General features: G+C 42.6%; 1 protein-coding gene across 1 annotated transcript in view; it reads left to right on the top strand.

Moving 5' to 3' along the window:
* Window positions 1–20,723, top strand: part of LOC126151719 (Down syndrome cell adhesion molecule-like protein Dscam2) — a 179,371-nt gene that overhangs the window by 52,383 nt on the left and 106,265 nt on the right. The window contains exon 6 of the mRNA XM_049915963.1: window positions 3,705–3,836. Within this exon, the coding sequence (XP_049771920.1) occupies window positions 3,705–3,836 (132 nt within the window). The remainder of the gene's footprint in view (window positions 1–3,704; window positions 3,837–20,723) is intronic.

Below are 20,723 nucleotides of genomic sequence, written 5' to 3'. Positions count from 1 at the left end.
AGAGGTGTGCGAGTCCATAGGTCCACTGCTAATAACCGGTTTGCAGCAGTTCGTCTTGACACATCTGGGCTCGCAAGCCACCTTATCTGTGCTGTGCTAGCTGTACGATCTGGCACTGCTGCCCTTACAGTACGACGACCCTGTTGGGCGTCTGTGCTGCCTGGACGCCCAGGACCTCGTGTACGGGTGTGAGAATGTTCACGTGACCGCAGACTGCAGCATGGTTGCACAACTGACGTAGCACGTCCAACTTGTGTGTCAATTCTCCAAAAACCATCCCGCCACTCTGAATATCACAATTTAAACCCTTTCAAACTGACTCAGTTGGCTGTAGAAAGCATGAGTGCGTCTCCGGGCCATGGTTGCTTGCTTGCTTCACACGTTAGCACCGCACTGAGCCTTCTGCATGTAAGCATTTCATATTAAAAGACAGATGGCGCTATGTCAGCAGTGGCACTAGACTATGTGTTGGCAGACGACACTGAAACCATTATGAGCACATCTGTTAGTCCCATGTGGCATTTGCCGTTATCAGATCAAAATCGGCGTCGTCTTTCCTCGTGTAACGATTTTTCTGTCGACAATCTATTATGTACTAATAGTTTAGATCGAGGTTTGTTGTATTTCTATGTTGGAAGCACTGTTTACTACTGATGACTGGCTGCTGCGCATGAAATCACCTTGCATACCTGCAAACAAATTAATTATAAACTCATCAGACAAAATATATGCTAACCTCTTAAAAACAGCAGTTTGGTCGCCCTGAAGCACTCTAAGTGGTGTAAAACAGGAACCAGGCGGCCATGCAAGGCCCAACACTTGACCAAACTCACGGCAGTGAGGCAGATGTCCCAATCTATGGATTTTATGCAACCCACGACACCATCAGATTTTCATATTCTCTCGCTCTCTTTTCTCAAACTATTAACACTACATAAAAAATTAACAAGACACTTTTGTTGTAAACTTATGGTAGTCAAGTTTTGTGCAGGGATACGTTTTCGCTGAAGGCCACAGTTTTCGAGTTCGTCAAGAAAAATGTGTTTGGAGGTCACTTCTGAAAGATTCTCTTTCATAATTCGAGAACTGAAGTCTCTAGTGAAAACGTATTCCAATACTAAATTTACTTACATTAAATTTCCTATTGAAGTATCCTGGTCATTTTTTCTGTGGGACTAATAGCTTGTGTACAGGGAGCGAGAGAATATAAAAATCTTGCATGTCGTATCTGAAAGTGTTATAGGTTGCTGGGGCAGCTGAATCTGTCAGTATAAACTGAGCACTTTCATCTCAGTGTTGAGAAAACAAGATGGCTGGAGCACGCTTGACATTCGAGCAACCAAAATGTATTGTGAAGTGGTTTTTCAAATTTGGTAACGTCAGTGGAGGCGGGAGTTTGAAACAGAACCGCCAACCCGCTAACAATTGAATGACAAGTTTGAATTGCATGGAACGATTTGTGATACTCACAAAGAAAGATCAGGAAGACAGCTTGGAGGCGGGAGTTTGAAACAGAACCGCCAACCCGCTAACAACTGAATGTCAAATTTGAATTGCATGGAACGATTTGTGATACTCACAAAGAAAGATCAGGAAGACAGCTTACAGCTACAAGTCCTGCTTCGTCCACTCTTGTGTTGGAAACGTTTATTAAACTCTCCACAGAAGTCTCCTGCCAATGCGAACGTGAAGTGATTGTCAGCAGTACAAGTGTACGAAGAATTGTGAAAGCTGCAAAGTGGAAAGTTTACAATACACGATTACTGCAAGCGATTAATGATGACGATCCTGATCGCCGAATGCAATTTCGAGAATGGTATCAGCTGATGACGAACAATTTGTGACGAAGATAGTGTGCAGTGACAAGGCACAATTTAAATGGAACCGTGAATCGGCATAACAGTGTGTACTTGGCACTGGAAAATCCGCATGTTTATGTGGATAAAGCGGCCAGTCTACCATGGGTTCATGTGTGGTGTGGACTGTCATCTATGGGCTCAGTGCAACCCTTTTTCTTTGATGCTACTGTCACTAAAGAAGTGCACCTGGAAGTGTTACGCACAGCGATTTTGCCAGGTATACGTGCATTTCATGGAGCTGATGAATATGTCTTCTACCAACAGCACGGTGTGCCACCACACTACCACCTGGATGAAAATTTCCCTGGGCATTGGATTGGACGAAGAGGGTCCATTGAGTTCCCCCCACGGTCGCCAGATCTACCATCTACGGACTTTTACTAGTGGGGAACTGTGAAAGGTAACGTCTATCGACGTAATCCACGCACGCTCGAGGAACTTCGCCACGAGATTATAGCGACGTGTGCAGCGATCTCCCCTGCAACATTGACCGATGTAGTTGAGGCGACCGCTCGTCGTTTTGTTAGGTGTATAGACGCCAACGACGAACATTTTGAACATTTAAACTAACCATGTGCTAAACTGAAGGTTGTACAAAATGTGTGATCAATTATAAAATGTAAAATAAACACATAATACCAATGTAAAAGAGGCACCGAACAATATGATTACAAAGTATGGCCAGATAAAGAAGGTTTCTAATTTCAAATATTTACGGGAAATCATCCAGCCCAATGCTTCAGATAAAGAAGGAAATAAAACAAGAACAAGAAAAATGGAAATGGCATTCCAGCTAACAAAGAATGTGTACAACAAGAAGTCAGTATCAATTAACGCAAAAATAAGGCACTACAACACTGTGATTAAGCCAGAGTGTCTGTATGCATCTGAATGTTTAGCAATGAACACTAACAAGGTACTGGAAGCTATAGCAAAAAAGGAGCGAAAAATCATTAGAAGAGTACTTGGGCCGAGGTTTGAGAATGGGACTTGGAAGCTTAGAAGTAATAGAGAAGTGTATGACAAAATTGAGAAAGTGGGAGATACTATGAGGAAGAGAAGAGTAAGCTTTTACGCCCATGTGAAAAGAATGAATGATGAAAGGCTGACAAAGAAAATATTCATGTTTTTTGACAAGAACCCCAGAACCCAAATTACCTGGTCCAAAGAAGTCAAAGGACATGGGTATAGGAGAAGATGATATAACCAACAGAGACTTAATGAGAGACAAAATTCAACATTTTGAAGGATTTGAAGTGAAGAAGAGAAGAACTGGAGGAACAGTGTGGACAGAAGACCGAAGGGAGCAGCACAGAGAGAGGATGAAGACATATTGGCAGAAGAGAAAAGAGGAGGAGCGCAATAGGGGAAATGTACATTGAAAAATAGTTGTTTAACGCGGTCCCTAGACGGCCAAAATCGGAATAAAAAAAAATACTTTTCGTTCCTTAAAGTGTGTATACATTTTTCTGGCGGTCTCTGTATAATAGATAAATCTCAGAAAACCTGAAAAACTTACACGATTCGATATAAGTACTCGCCTTGTACACTTTAATTTCGCACAATCTGTTTAAATAGGTCTAATATGCTCTCATGGATTCTGTAATACTCAACAGTTATCTTAACGATTAAGTTATTTAACATGCAAACTTTGAACAACGCTGATTTTAGTACAGATAGTTTCTCTTCTGAAAGAATTTCTTAATTTCATACATAAAACGTGTAGACCTACTCTAGATTTTCTGTACTCTCACGTATCGATCATAATTATTTCTTACGTTGTAATTAACTTTTGGCGTCACTCCGTGAGCCAGCTGGCTGCTACAAGAGGCTGCGCTGTTGCAGACTGCTGGTGACGTCACCGCAGAGCTCTGTGCCTCCCCGCATCACGGACTCGCGCAGCCACGTGCAGGCGCGCCACCGGCAGCCCGTGGAGCTGCCGTGCGCAGCGCAGGGCTTCCCGCTGCCCTCCTACACGTGAGTACCACGTGCACCTGCTGTTAAAACTGCTGCCGTTTACTGGTCTCCACTGTCAACAAAACGCACTGTTCATTGACGACATATAACAATTAGATTAGAGAAAATAAGACACGCCATGTAATAGACATGTTTTACTATTTGAGCAGTACGACATCTGTTGTTGTTGTTGTGGTCTTCAGTCCTGAGTCTGGTTTGATGCAGCTCTCCATGCTACCCTATCCTGTGCAAGCTTCTTCATCTCCCAGTACCTACTGCAACCTACATCCTTCTGAATCTGCTTAGTGTATTCATCTCTTGGTCTCCCTCTACGATTTTTACCCTGCACGCTGCGCTCCAATGCTAAATTTGTGATCCCTTGACGCCTCAGAACATGTCCTACCAACCGGTCCCTTCTTCTCGTCAAGTTGTGCCACAAACTCCTCCCCTATTCTATTCAATACCTCCTCATTAGTTATGTGATCTACCCATCTATTCTTCAGCATTCTTCTGTAGCACCACATTTCGAAAGCTTCTATTCCCTTCCTGTCCAAACTATTTATCGTCCATGTTTCAATTGCATACATGGCTACACTCCATACGAATACTTTCAGAATCGACTTCCTGACACTTAAATCTATACTCGATGTTAACAAATTTCTCTTCTTCAGAAACGCTTTCCTTGCCATTGCCAGTCTACATTTTATATCTTCTCTACTTCGACCATCATCACTTGTTTTGCTCCCCAAATAGCAAAACTCCTTTACTACTTTAAGTGTCTCATTTCCTAATCTAATTCCCTCAGCATCACCCGACTTAATTCGACTACATTCCATTATCCTCATTTTGCTTTTGTTGATGTTCATCTTATATCCTCTTTTTGAGACACTGTCCACTCCGTTCAACTGCTCTTCCAAGTCCTTTGCTGTCTCTGACAGAATTGCAATGTCATCGGCGAACCTCAAAGTCTTTATTTCTTCTCCATGGGTTTTAATACCTACTCCGAATTTTTCTTTTGTTTCCTTTACTGCTTGCTCAATATACAGATTGAATAATATTGGGGAGAGGCTACAACCCTGTCTCACTCCCTTCCCAACCACTGCTTCCCTTTCATGCCTCTCGACTCTTATAACTGCCATCTGGTTTCTGTACAAGTTGTAAGTAGCCTTTCGCTCCCTGCATTTTACCCTTGCCACCTTTGGAATTTGAAAGAGAGTATTCCAGTCAACATTGTCAAAAGCTTTCCTTAAGTCTACAAATGCTAGAAACGTAGGTTTGTCTTTCCTTAATCTTTCTTCTCAGGTTAGCCGTAAGGTCAGTATTGCCTCACGTGTTCCAATATTTCTACGGAATCCAAACTGATCTTCCCCGAGGTGGGCTTCTACCAGTTTTTCCATTCGTATGTAAAGAATTCGTGTTAGTATTTTGCAGCTGTGACTTATTACATTGATAGTTCGGTAATTTTCACATCTGACAACACCTTCTTTCTTTGGGATTGGAATTATTATATTCTTCTTGAAGTCTGAGGGTATTTCGCCTGTCTCATACATCTGACGTTGGCCAAAGTAAACAGGATATAAAATGTAAACTCCAACTAGCATTAAAAGAAGTTTACTAACATCAAACGTAAATTTAAGTGCTAGAAACTTATATTCTAATTGTATTTGTAGGAAAATGGGGAATTTTAATGTGGACGATAAATAGTAGAGCCAAGGTTAGACACTTTTTAAATTAGATGTAATGGTGTAGCAGATGACTGTTGAAAATTAAGTGCGCAGAACGGTCAACCGCCAACGGTGTTACATCAGTGCTAACACCGGTTCCCGTCAGATAATAGAAATTAAGTACTGTCGAGCTTGGCTAGAACTTGGATGGGTAACTGTCTCGGTCCGCCAGGAGTTGTTGGCAAGCGGGGAGCACTCAGCCCTAGTGAGACCAATTGAGGAGCTGACTGACTGAGAAGTAGCGGCTCTGATCACGAAAAATGACAACGGCCGAGGGTGCCGTGTGCTGACCACATTCCCCTCCATACCCGCGTCCAGTGACGCCTCTGGGCTGAAGGTGACACCTAGGTCGGTCAGTCCCGTTGGCTCTTCTGTGGCCGGACGGAGAGAACGGTTAACCAATGAAGCGCAGAGTCGAACTGGGAGGGGGGCAAAGACCTTCAGGACACAACTAAATTAAAAAAGGAATGAATTGATACGACACCTCAAGGTAAATTTAGAACTGCAGGAAAATAATTGATACAGTAACGAGGTGCAAATGTATCTAAGGTAAAGCAGCTATTCACAGATGTACAGACTTCCTTAACATAGACGAAGGTAGAGATTTATATCAAATCAGCCTACAATATGATGAGGGCAACAGTAATATTAATTTCTGCACTCTGAAATGCTCTATTTACCTCCAGCAGGATATTAGCCGTGAGTAAAACCCACGAAAAATTAATAGTGTGTGTAGTGTGTGTCGAAACAGAACTTGGACACTTACACCTGCTTTTGGTAGTCAGTGCATTACCGATGGGATACTGCACACCTCATGGACCAACAGACAGCTCAAGTAAAACGTGTTGTTCGAGTATTTAGGCTACGCCTATAATACAGGTACCTCTGTACAGGTTATAACAAGAAAATTAGTCCTGCAGAGTTAGTACTTTACTGAATAGTAAGTAGTTCTTACCTACTACACATATCAAAAAAAAGTTCTGCATCACCTCGGTTTCGAGAGTTCCGGAACATGTACAGAAAATTGGAATAGAGATTAACATAAAAATCATTTCCCCCCTTTTTACTGCTCATGAAAACCACACATTGCATGTTGTACCACCATAAAACGAGACCTTCAAAGGTGGTGGTCCAGACTGCTGTACACATAGCTATCTCTAATACACAGTATCACATAACTCTTGCATTGATGCATGCCTGTGTTCGTCGTGGGATAGTATCCACATGTTCATCAAGGTACTGTTGGTCCAGATTGTCCCACTCCTCAACGCTGATTCGGCGTAGATCCTTCAGAGTGGTTGGTGGGTCACGTCGCTCATAAACAGTCCTTTTCAATCTATCCCAGGAATGTTCGATAGGGTTCATGTCTGGAGAACATGCTGGCCACTCTCGTCGAGCGATGTCGTTATCTTAAGGAAGTAATTCACAAGATGTGCACGATGGGCGCGCTAATTGTCGTCCATGAAGATGAATGCCTCGCCAATATGCTGCCGATATGGTTGCACTATCGGTCGGAAGATGGCAGTCACGTATCGTGCAGCCGTTACAGCGCCTTCCATCACCACCAGCGGCTTACGTAGGCCCCACATAATGTCACGGCAAAACACCAGGGAACCTCCACCTTGCTGCACTCGTTTGATAATGTGTCTAAGAAGTTCAGCCTGACCGGGTTGCCTCTTAACACGTCTCTGACTATTGTCTGGTTGAAGGCATATGCAACACTCATTGGTGAAGAGAACGTCATGCCAATTCTGAGCGGTCCATTCGGCATTTTTTTGGGCCCATCTGTACCGTGTTGCATGGAATTGTGGTTGCAAAGATGGACCTCGTCATGGACGTCGAGAGTGAAGTTGCGCATCATGCAGCCTGTAGCGCACAGTTTGAGTCGTAAAACTACGTACTGTGGCTGCACGAAAATCATTATTCAACGTGGTGGCGTTGCTGTCAGGGTTCCTCCGACCCATAATCCGTAGGTAGCGGTCATCCACAGCAATAGTAGCCCTTGGGCGGCCTGAGCGAAGCAAGTCATCGACAATTCCGGTCTCTCTGTATCACCTGCATGTCAGAGCAACATCGCTTTGGTTTACTCCGTGACGCCTGGACACTTTCCTTGTTGAGAGCCCTTCCTGACACAAAGTAACAACGTGGACGCCATCGAACCGCGGTATTGACCGTCTAGGCATGGTTGAACTACAGACAACACGAGCCGTGTACCTCCTTTCTGGTGGAATGACTGGAACTGATCGACTGTCGTACCCCCTCCGTCTACTAGGCACTGCTCATGCACGGTTGTTTACATCTTTGTGGGGGGGGGGGGGGGGGGTTAGTGACATCTCTGAACAGTCAAAGGGACTGTGTCTGTGTCAACGACTATCTTCATGAGTTCTGGGAACCGGGGTGATGCAAAACTTTTTTTGATGTGTGTATTTACCTGTAACAGGATATTAACCGCGACCAAAATCCACCCAAAATTAGTTGAATCCTTACACCTACTTTTGGTACGCAGTGCGTTACCAATGGGCCGTCTGTTACTGCAAACCTCACGTGTCAACAGACAGCTCAAGTAAAACGCATTTTTCGTGTATTTAGGCTGCTCCTATAATACAGGTACCTCTGTACAAGTTATACCAAGAAAATTAGTCCTGCAGAGTTAGAATACATCATTGAGTAGTAAGTAATTCTTACATACTATTTGACATGGCTGCTCCGACAGAAAGTTGCGTTCAGAGAACCAGGCAAATGGCTGTCTTCGGACGTGCCGTTATAGGCCCCGCAATAAAAGACTGCAGGTTACTGAAGCAACATACATTTGTCAAACAACGTTCATCCTGTGTTCTTCAGCAGAACAGCAGTTGCACACCACCTGACCCGAAAAGTGAACCAACCAGAACGGGGGAGAAATCGAAATGAAATTTGTGTTCTTGATGTTATCTCAGCGACTACAAGTGCTACACAAATTTACAAAGGACTTCTCAGTATGAGCCCACGTATCACCATGACGTTGCACCCCCTCTGACGTTAACAAACGCACTGATCCGACGAGAAAGGTCTCATAAAGGTGTTGTATCTTCTCCTGAGATAAACTGGACCACACATGTTGTAATTCGTCCTTGATATCCTAGATAACGGCACCAGAAAGATGATGTCTGAGCTAATCTCACACGTGTTCTGCCGGGGACAGATCTGGCTATCTCGCTGGAAGCGGGAGTATCTCAACACCACGCAGACAGTTCATACGGGCACCTGCCATGTATGGACGAGCATTGTCCTGTTGAAAAATGGCACCATGAGTCTGTCACAATAGAGGTAACAGATGAGGACTTAGGATGTCAATAACCGCATTACGTTTAAGTATAGCTGGTTCCGGGAATTTTTCACCACATGCCACATGCACTAAAGATTCATCGCTTTGTCGACATACATGTTGAACAAGAGAAACACTTTCGTATTTCAAAGCACCATAAATTAAAAACAAATTGCGCACTTAAACACTACACATCGCCGTGTACCATGAGAACAACCTCTCCATTACCAGCTGTGAGCTTTATTCATACCCGATGGCTCTCAATATCATGGTGCGAGGAGTAACACTGTTGTGGTCTCCAAATTACGTTTAAGTATATCTGGTTCCGAGAATTTTTCACCACATGCCACATGCACTAAATATTCATCGCTTTGTTGAAATACATGTTGAACAAGAGAAACACTTTCCTATTTCAAAGCACCCTAAATTAAAAACAAATTGTGCACTTAAACACTACACATCGCCGTGTACCATGAGAACTACCTCTTCATTACCAGCTGTGAGCTTTAGTCATACCCGATGGCTCTCAATATCATGGTGCGAGGAGTAACACTGTTGTGGCCTCCAAAACAATGGAAAAATGGGACTTCTCCCCAGGTCGCCGTCATATTCATCGACGATGGTCATCCAGAGTGGTACAGAACTGCGATTCATCGCTGAACACAGTGCAACGCCGTTCATCAGCAGCCCATACTTCGCAGTCACGGCGCGACTCTACAGGCAGCCGTTTGTGCTGTGGAGTTGAGCGACGGCCTACGCATGGGACGGTAATTCCCTAGTTCGGCAATGGTGTGAGGAGACATAAAATGATGCAAGGAGTCAATTTCTTGTTCCCGGATGGCAGTCGCACGTCTCAAGACGTAACGATGTGCTTGGTGCACAAAATACGGCGACGCTCTCTTTTCGGTGGTCCGACGCGGTCGACGGGAAACATAACTATGCCATGCCTCACGCTCCCATGCAGTTCAACATGGGGCCACCGTCCCACAGATCTGCACATTGCATGTTTCGAACTGCAGGTCGCAGTTGGCTCACAAAGAAAAAAGCCCCTTTCAAACTGTGTCAGGTGCTGATCACGCAGTCTCACACGCGTGCGCGGAATGTCCGTGTCCTTCTCAGTGATCACTCAACATTCGATGCTGCTTTATACTTTCTACGAGGTCTCGTAACGACATTAAACGCGAATACGTTTCATTTGCTCTGGTGGCCTCCTTCCTCTTACATAGAACTGCTACACTAATCATTTATATACGCAACGATGCTGTCTTGCTTCACTTGTTTTTCAGGCAGTGTATGTAGACCACGTAGACTGGTTTACATATGGTATAAATACAACAATAGTAGCAATTTGGTAATATAGTTCATGAGCGCTAGAAGAGAAATTAAATGAAAGGCCAATAGCTATTGTGTGAGCGCTTTGCAAAGTAAACATAGTTTCAAATGAACAGCCACACGGTTCTTAATAATCTCGTTTACTGAAAGTCGAAGTTATATCCAGTTTTGACACTGGAATAATGCAAAAATGAGAATCATTGAAAATGTATAATCCGTTTCTAAGGACAAAAGCTACAAATCGTGGAATTACTTGTGAAAGTTTGGTATGTAGCACCATCAAAATAAGTCTGTGTGTAAAAGGGCAAAGTGGGATTACTCCCAATGTTAATATTAATTTCCTTTTATTTTATGACATCTTTTCATTAGTAACCCATGTAGTATGTGCGCACGAAATTACCAAATTATTATTCATGCAGTATTTCACTTAATTTTCTTATTTACTGTGTAATTTACACTCTGCTGATGATAACAGTGTAAATAGTTCATATGGAAATATTTTACTTAAAGTCGTATTCATAATTTGCTACTCCTGTAGGCGGTGTGCTCGTCAAAAGCCGACCCACTACACATTTTTTGTTTCTAGAGTCACATAAGATATTAGAAATTATTTCCAAAGTTATTTCTATTCAGAATTTTAATATTCTAGAATATATAAGTCTTAAAATGTAATTCTTTCCAAAATCCATTGTTTTAATTTTTATCCCCGATTTTTCTGTTTACAAAATTGTATACTTTTACTGAATTTATCTTTTAGTTTGTTAATTATTTCAATTAGAAAGTCTCAGTTTCTCGATAATTCTAGCCGAACTTTAGGGGTTCCCATGCACGATAAAATTTGCCTCTAATAAAATAGCACGTACTGAATTGTCCTTTTCTAATTATACAGCTTTTGGTTGAATAATTTTGCTTCACTGCCTGTTGTATATTTGTATTTTTTTCTATGTTATAACGTCTATTCTTTCAATCTTTTTGTCCTATAACTTGCCATTTTGTAATATTTGTAATAAGCGCGTCTATAAATAGTTGTCTCGGACCAACCAGAGTTAGTCGTGACTGAACACTCGAGAAGTTTAGTTACGATGTGTCATTCAGCCAGCGGCCAGTAATCAAAACGTATAAATCTATAATGAGTATGTATATAGAAATTAACAAGTGGATAGACTGTGTCCAGTTCATTAGCTTTCAACCGCTCTGAAATTCTATAGTTATTTTGTTATCATTGCGCTTGTAAACTTTTTGAACTTCATCTAACAGATGTAGCTTAATGCCCCTGTGTTACGGTACTAATGCACATGCATACTAAAAAAAACTGATTTGCAACTGAAGTGACAGATAATAAACATGAAGAGAAAGAAAAGTAAATTCTGCAGTGCTGTGTACGTTATTTAATAAATGTTAATCACATCCAGTAACTATAGAAGGAAGAGTGAAGAAGAAATTCAACGAGACAGAAGCATACGAAACAGGTCAGTAAGTTACAAGCGTTATGTTTCGGTAGCTATAAACTGTGGCGTCACCTGGAAGCCTATCTAACATACAACGCGATTTATTCAACTGATATGAACGTAATCCAAAACAAGAAAGCAATGTTTGTAATATTATGAGTCATTTAATCAAATCTAATAATGTTTTGTGACAAATATTGTAAATATTTTCCATTAATCGCAAAGGTAAAGAATATGACAGTTCAATACGTTCCATGAAAGCATGGAACTTCTTAAGTGCAATACATATACACAAGAGCCATGTTGCTCCCCGTGTTTCTTCTCTGTTTTTCGCCTGTTTGTTCTTCCTCGCCTGTGGGTCCATATATGTATAGCGCGCTGGCTGTAAAATTTAAGGTTGCAATATATTGTTAATTGAAAGCATCTTATATTTCCTTTTAAAAATAACTCTCCCTCGACGTGAAATTTATTTAAAGATAATAATATTACTGTTGATTGCCCTTCTGGCTTCGGCTGTTTCGGTGGCACCGAGTCCGCCATTACATCTACATCTACATCTAGACGGTTACTCTGTAATTCACACTTAAGTGCCTGGCAGAGGGTTCATCGCACCATTTTCATACTACTTCGCTTTCATTACACTCGCGAATGGCGCGTGGGAAAAAGGAACATCTAAATCTTTCCGTTCGAGCTCTGATTTCTCTTAGTTTATTACGATGATCATTTCTCCCTACGTAGGTGGGTGTCAAAAATTTGTTTTCTCATTCGGAAGAGAAAGTTGGTGATTGAAATTTCGTAAATAGAGCTCGCCCCAAAGAAAGCCGGCTTTGTTTCACTGACTGCCACCCCAACTCGCGTATCATATCAGTGACACTCTCACCCCTAAATTCCTAGGTATTTAGTCGAACTGACAGCCCTTAGATTTGTGCGATTTATCGTATACCCAAAATTTATCGGATTTCTTTTAGTACCCATGTGGATGAACTCGCACTTCTCTTTGTATACTGCTGATGCCACTTTTCGCATCATATACAAATTCTCTCTACATCATTTTGAAATTGGAATTTATCGTCTGACGTTTTACTAGATGTTAAATTACAGCGTCATCTACAAACAAACTTATCACTTAAATTATTTATATAAATCAGGAACAGCAGAGGGTCTACGACACTACCTTGCGGAACGCCATATATCACTTCTGTTCTACTCGATGATTTACCATCTGTCACTACGGACTGTGACCTCTCTGAGAGGAAATCACGAATCCAGTCACCAGTTGAGACGATATTCTATATGCACGCAATTTGATTAATAGACGCTTGTGAAGCATGGTATAAAAAGCCTTTTGGAAATATGAAATCGATCTGAGATCCCTTGTGGACATCACTCATTACTTCATGGGAATGGTGTTGCACAAGAACGATATTTTCTGAATCCGTGTTGGTTATGTATCAATAATTCTTCAAGTTGATTCATAACGTTCGAGTACAGATTTGCTCCAAAATCCTACTACAAATTGAGGTCAGTGATATGGATCTGTAATTCAATGAGTTACTCCTATTTCCCTTCTTGAATATTGGTGTGACTTGCGCTACGCGTACTTAGGAATCTTTCAATGTTTGCGAACTTCACTCGCAAAGGAAAATAATTCTAAATGCTTTTATGAATTTTTACCGTCATTTTTCAATTTTAAAATTAGTTAATATTTCTGATTACGAAACTTTCTCAGAGATTTAACACCGCGAGGCTTAGGTGAGGCTTAACCTCTGGTTTAAAATGTATTCAGTTAATTCATCGGATTAAAAGTTCGCTCAGTTCTTAAAGAGATAAAGTTAAAGAAATTCTTCGCAATTATTTCAATAATAAGCAAGTGTTTGTGCCATTCTTTCTTTTTGTGTAACATTTTCTGGGAAAGGAAGTAATTTCATGTTCTATATTATCGCTGGGTTAGTTGCAGGTTCCTGCGTATGAAGTCACGTTGCCTATATTTAAGGCATATTTACTGGCGCTCAAAATATACGTGGCGTTCCAAAAGCAATATTCAGAATTTAAACTGCTACGTTCCATTATCATCGCTGTATTTCAAACCGCTCTTAGCAATCTGCACTGACTTATACGGAATAACAAACTTAATGCTACACTACAACAATTACGCAGAAAGGAAGTAATAGTACAAAACATTAAAAAATTACGCTCAAACGTCGGAAAATGGGCCACATTTTCGTGTTTCGGTTCCGTCCAGTCTGCCGCAAGAGCTGCTTCAGTACCGGGCTTAGGAGGATCCGCCTGAGTGAACTAAGCAGCTCTCAGCTGCTCCTATTGCCCACACTACCTGCCTCACGTACGTCAGGCACGCCCCCCTCCCTCCCAACCCCCTCGCAACTTTTCAAATGTTCCCTCGCTCCGCCCTGCAATTACCGTCAGGGGTAGAAAATGTAAATTGGATGCGACTTGACAGCTTACTGCAAGATGAAAGATTTCGGAGCCCCGTAACAACCCTCTCTGGTACACGTAAAAGCAGCTACTGCTCTCACGAAACCGTTGCTTCCCGTGACGTTCCTTTGACAGTATACCCCCTCCCTCCCATAATGACGCTGTCCTGCCCACTCACTTCCTTTGTCGCTAATTGGTCGCTAAACATCAAGTGAGTCTGAGCGGGTGTACGGCTGCGAGGCTTACACTGACGAGAAAACGTTAGCAAAGAGGCTTTCATCCGCAGACAGGTCTGTAGAGCTTACGATTCTGAAGCACTCCTGAGGCTCACTGCCATCTACTCCTGAGCTCATGTTTGTGCACACAGATTGTCGTGCAATTCACCACTTCGAGAAGGAGGCGAACTGTAGTACGCAATCCTTCCTTGTCCTCCAAGTCGTTAACCCTTAACGTCCCACGTGCGGTCTCAAGGGCCGCTTGCATTTATTGTTACTCTGTTGCTAATGCATAGGGGTGGGATAGGAGATTACAGTTTTATCTAGTTGATCTTCCCCGAAGCTCGCGTCTTTTCAATTGTCAGTAGCTTTAATGTGACGTGAACCTCTATTATTATTGCTTCTTTCGTGCTAGTGGTCTCTGAGACCGCACCTGAGACTCTGCGTTCTGTATTCAGTAGCCGATTCTTTACCTGCTGTTCATGTTACGGATCCTGACTTTGATGACACTGTTTTAAAATCCTCCAAGGAAAATTTAAGAAGTGGCGTTGGATTAGATAATGACAACGAAATTGAAAGAAAACATAATTCAAATTAGGAACAGTCGAAAGTGAAGACGAATTTGTTTTGCCGTCTGTGAAATCCTTGAATGAAACAAGTTCAAAAATGGTTCAAATGGCTCTAAGCACTATGGGTCTTAACATCTGATGTCATCAGTCCCCTAGACGTAGAACCACTTAAACCTAACTAACCTATGGACGTCCCACACATCCATGCCCGAGGCAGGATTCGAACCTGCGACCTTAGCAGCAGCGCGGTTCCGGACTGTAGCGCCTAGGACCGCTCCGCCTTAGCGGCCGGCAATGAAACAAGCGATCAAAGTGATGAAGACAGAATTGTAGAGACTGAATCCCTAGCTGAAGGTAGTGCTAAAAATTTATTTAGTTAAAAGAAATATTGCTGGCTGTTGAAGCCTTTCCAATTATGGCCGATGGCATTATTTTTCCGCATGTCGGACGGAATTAGGGTGTATGCGCTTGACCTTCACAATTCCTACAAAATCGATACTCCGGCGAGCTGCTTTAATTTTATGAAGAAGCTTGGGAACTCGTTGGTGACAACACAGAAAAAAATCGAGTCAAGAGCCTTCACATAGATCATAAACTTCGTATATCCATTTACTGTGTTTTGGGTGTAGCAGAACCAAGGGTAGAAGTCGTTGCAAAAAAAAACAGAGCTAGATTAAATTTTCAGCGAATGCAAAGAAAACCTCTGAAAAGAAAACTAAAAACCCCAAAACTACATTTTTTAATGTTTTTTGATAACTTTTTATGTTTTTATTATTACATGTACAATAACAATAAAATATAGGAAAGAGTTCAAGTTATTTGAGTTTTCATAGTATTAACATTATCATGTAACATTATGTTCATTTTGTGCAGTTTTTTCTTTAAATGCTTTTATTTCGTAAAAACAAACTTTAAAATTTATTCGAATATTTTTTGTGATATTAATGTAATATTTTACATAAAAACTGAACTATTTCACTGAAACTGATGAGTGTAATTTTTATGGGTGCTTAACTATATTGGTCTGTCAGACCGCACCTGGGACAGAGTGTCACAAAAAAATGACCTGGGAAGCTGAGATTTAAAGCATATGCCTACGATTGCGCTTGACCTGGAGCTAGCCGGTTTGAATCCTTGTGGTGGAAGAAAGTTTTGCCCCCAGTATGTAGTCGAGAAGAGCAGCAGAGGAGGTAGTGGAAATTTTAGCGAACATCAGTATTTGCGACTATGTCCCGGATTAAATTCCAAATTTCTACACAGAGTCTGTCTAATGGAGCGAGGGCATGTGACACCGTAGTAGTCATCCATCCGTCAAAGGACCACGTTAAACTCAGCGGCTCCTTACGTATGATCCAGGTTACTAAACGGCTGTTGCGTACATCCAATTGCAGGTTACCTGTCTACCGGCTCCAAGTGGCACGAAAAATTTGATTTTCAGTTGTACCTATAATTACTGACCGAACTTAAAAATTTAAAATCCTGTCATAATGTACCCACTACGACGTATAATCGTACATTAGAGGTTGAAAACGACAAGTGAAATATTGAAATTAGAAACTGTGTATGTGAATTGAGCAATCTATCTCATGGCGTGCAAATTACCCAGACTATATTCATCCGCCATTTTAGAATGAGGGTACTGAGCGACTTCCGCCAACTTAACACATAACTTCAAACTCTTTCGAAACATTTTCTCGCTGAAAACCCTGCCCTCCCACAAATTAACGGAAGGAAAAAAGTTACCGCTTACTATATATACACTATTCGTGTAGTAAACCTACACCATCAGGCACGACGTTTCAATTTATTATTTCTTTGCTTATACTAACTGTCTTTGCAACACATTTTGTAGACAGTATCCACCTATATCAGCGAATGTAACTGAAAAGTTATATCAGTGTGCAAGACACAGTTCAGGAGAAATGAAATTTTGAATACAGGTTCAATTCTTTAAAGAATCGATGGTGGGAAGTTATTGGTTCCGGTAGAGTAGCTTACGTGTGAATGCTGTGTGGGAGAAACGACTGTCGGCAGACCTCCGTGTGGGCTCTAATTTCTCTGATTTCCTCGTCATGGTCATTTCGTGAGACATACGTGGGCTGATAGGATATGTTACCCAGATGTTCTCGGAACATACACTCTCGTTATTCTCGCGTCTCCACGATACACAACTCCTCTCTTGTAGTGTCTGCCAGTGGAGTTAGTTGAGCATTTCAGTATCGTCTCGCTACTCTCCATTGAATCGTATCTGATTCTTCTATTAATCCAGGCTGGTAAAATTTTCAGACTGATGAGCAGTATTCAAGAATATCCCTTACAAGTGTAAGACACATATTTCGTGGATGGATTATACGTCCTTGAGATTCTCCCAGCGAACAGCGTCCTGGAATCAGTTTTTTCTACAGTTAGTTCAGTGTGGTTAATGTACTTTAGGTCGCTCTAGATAGCTACCTTCAGTTATTGTACAGTTGTTACTGTTTACATACAACTCTTAAGTACGAGGGCCGTTGAGGATGTGGTAAAAGGCGTCTTTTTCTTCTGAAAGCAGTCAGATTTCATTCAGGATTCCAATACATTTCGTCATTCCCCACTCTTTTCGCTACAAAACCCTATTTTTCAACGTAATCTCCGTTCAGTGCGACTGTCTTACGACACCTTACTTTGAAGGCCTTTATGCCCGCATGGTAACACCCTACTGGTCAACTATGGCGATCCAAGCTGTTCGTAAGTGGCACGATTAAGCAATGTAACGGAAGCCCCTGTGCCTAATTGAAGTCATAGACAGCGCCCGGCAGTGTCTAAGTTCACATACAGTTTGTTTGACTGTCGTTGCACAGTACTTGGGTGGGGTGAAAGCACATCCTGAATTTGGTCTAGTACCGGTAGCCGGCTTAGAAAAAACCACATTCACCGAGTGGGAAGGTGCTCCACACTTACGAGACCGTACGTTGGTAGAGTTCTCTTTCTTTTGCAAGCACGGAGACTGTACATGACCTGGCTTTCCACAAACAAAGCATGTCGCATTCTGCCAAGGGCAGTTTTGTCTTTGACGTGTGGAAAAGAAGCAGGGACACGATTTCATAGGAGAAACACGCTTCGACATTTGTTTACTCTGACTGGAGTTTGGTGGCCTGTTTGTACGTGGCCGTCGGTTTGGCACTTCTGTGCTACACTGCAAGTGGGAGTTACCTCAAAGTTTTCGACGGCGCTGTCACACGAGTCCTGATATTCAATAGTTTGGAACACTTCTTTCAAAGTAGGATCAGTATGTTTGTGAATTCGTTCACGAATCGTACTGTCTGGCACATTACACATAATTGCATCACGAATCTTTGCGTCACTATAATGCTGCCGGCAGCTACATTTAAAACGGATGGAGCGAGGTGAAACAGTGGTTAGCACACTGGACTCGCATTCGGGAGGACGACAGTTGAAACCCGCGTCCGGCCGTACTGATTTAGGTTTTCCGTGATTTCCCTAAACCACTTCAGGCAAATGCCGAGATAGTTCCGTTGACAGGGCACGACCGACTTCCTTCCTTAATCCGATGGGTGCCGATGATCTCGCCGATTGGTCCCCTCCCCCAAATCAACCAAATAACCAACCACTGAAAACGACACTTACGTGTCAAACCCTGAAGTTCAGTGACACACTGACGGTATGCCTGTCCCGGCTTTTTCCACAATCGAAAGAACTGGCTGCAGCAACCTGTACATGATCATCGTAATACTTAGTGAGGACTAGCAACTCCGGCCTGCTAGTCGGGAATAACTTCTGAGCGAGGCGGTAAACGCTCATTGTGATACCCATCAAGTGCAAAGTACTGTGAATCGTTTCATATGTCAACACATATGAAACGATTCAAAGTACTTTGCACTTGATGGGTAACACAATGAGCGTTGAACTGGGCGTAGTACTCGTTACATTCCTCTCGTTATTCACTGACAGCTCGGAACGGTGGAATGCACAGAGAAGGTGCCGTGGAAGTGGTTGGCTGTTGTGGCGGAGTTGATGCGGCAGCGGCTTGGGCATTATGGCCTGCTGGACTACCGTCATCAACAGCGACAATTGTCTATTCTGAAACTGAATAATCTGCATTAGATCAAAGCCTGCTGCAGCCGGAGGCGTCAGCGCAGGTGGCGTAGGTGGCGCGTTAGAGGCCATTTTAATGAGAGGAGCGTCGCTGCAAAGTAATTGTACACAATTAGTGAAAGCGTTGCGGCGAGTCTGCAATAATGAACACAATTAGTAGCAGTGCGAGTCTGAAACAAAAGAGAGAAATGTTACTGACGCGCTGTGACGGAGAGGCGTAGAGCGAAGGCAGCGTTGGTTCTGAAATCCTCGTCACCAGATGTTGTGTCAGCTACTGTGGGAGCCAGCACGGACACAAACAAGAAACGAGGGAAATTGCGGTGGCCGGTGGCAGGGATCCAGAATCTGTGCAAAGCACTTTCAAATTAATGGAAAACTTTATTTCTGTTAAGGGAAGAAACATAACTCGATCCGCATGCTTCTTGGAGGGATAGCATTGCCCGTTCTTTCCATTGGCGCGCAGATCAGCGACTTCTTGATGTTTCGCGGCGCTGCCCTGTTAGGTGTGCAGTCGAAGCTTTAGGACTGCACAGCAGACGTTGATTGTGGGTGTATACCCTTACTTGCTAATTGACCTAATTTTTGTCCGTCGCAGCAAGAATTTATGCTGGATGAATCAGTTGCAACTGTATTCAGAAGTCTTGAGGTTCGTGGATTGACATTTAATGATCTTATTGAAACCGCTCTTGAATACCTTGGGAAACAGTAGTTAACTAAGTTCGCTAAAGTTCGTAGAGGAAAAACTAGTAACTGTGAAGAGTAAAGAGTAAAGTGTTGCCGATATTCCTAAATCTGCGGAAAGAGTTTGACACAATGTCCCACTGCAGACTGTTAACGAAAATCTGAGCCTACGGAATAGTTTTCCAGATATAAGAGTGGCAAAAGCGCCGTTAAGAAATAGAACCAAGTACGTTCTCCGAGACGGCAAGTGTTCGCCAGAGGCAAGAGTATCGTCAGGAGTGGTCCAAGAATGTGTGATAGGGCCGTTCTTGTTCTCTACATGCATAAATATACTGGTGATGCTGTATTGTACGGGGAGCTGTCGTTATTGAGTAGCTGTAGGAGGATACAAGACGACTTAGACAAAATTTCTAGTTGGTGTGAGGAAAGGTAGCTAGATCTAAATGTAGAAAAATGTATTTAGTGCAGGTCAGTAGGAAAAACAAGCCCGTAATATTCGGAAACAGCATTAGTAGTAGAATGAAATTTTCACTGTACAGCGGAGTGTGCGCTGATATGAAACTTCCTGGCAGATTAAAACTGTGTGTCGGACCGAGACTCGAACTCGGGACCTTTGCCTTTCGCGGACAAGTGCTCTACCGACTGAATTACCCAAGCACGACTCACGCCCCGTACTCACAGCTTTACTTCCGCCAGTACCTCGTCTCCTACCTTCCAAACTTGACAGAAGCTCTCCTTCGAACCTAGCAGAACTAGCACTCCTGGAAGAAAGGATATTGCGGAGAGATGGCTTAGCCACAGCCTGGGGGATGTTTCTAGAATGAAATTTTCACTCTGCAGCGGAGTGTGCGCTGAAATGAAACTTCCTGGCAGGAGAGCCAGTGCAGGTCAGTAGGAAAAACAAGCCCGTAATATTCGGAAACAGCATTAGTAGTAGAATGAAATTTTCACTCTACAGCGGAGTGTGCGCTGATATGAAACTTCCTGGCAGATTAAAACTGTTTGTCGGACCGAGACTCGAACTCAGGACCTTTGCCTTTCGCGGACAAGTGCTCTACCGACTGAATTACCCAAGCACGACTCACGCCCCGTACTCACAGCTTTACTTCT

This window comes from Schistocerca cancellata, chromosome 2 (assembly GCF_023864275.1).
Source record: "Schistocerca cancellata isolate TAMUIC-IGC-003103 chromosome 2, iqSchCanc2.1, whole genome shotgun sequence".
Taxonomy (NCBI): Eukaryota; Metazoa; Arthropoda; class Insecta; order Orthoptera; family Acrididae; genus Schistocerca; species Schistocerca cancellata.
The sequence above is the reverse complement of the archived record's forward strand: the minus strand, read 5'-3'. Positions and strand labels throughout refer to the sequence as shown.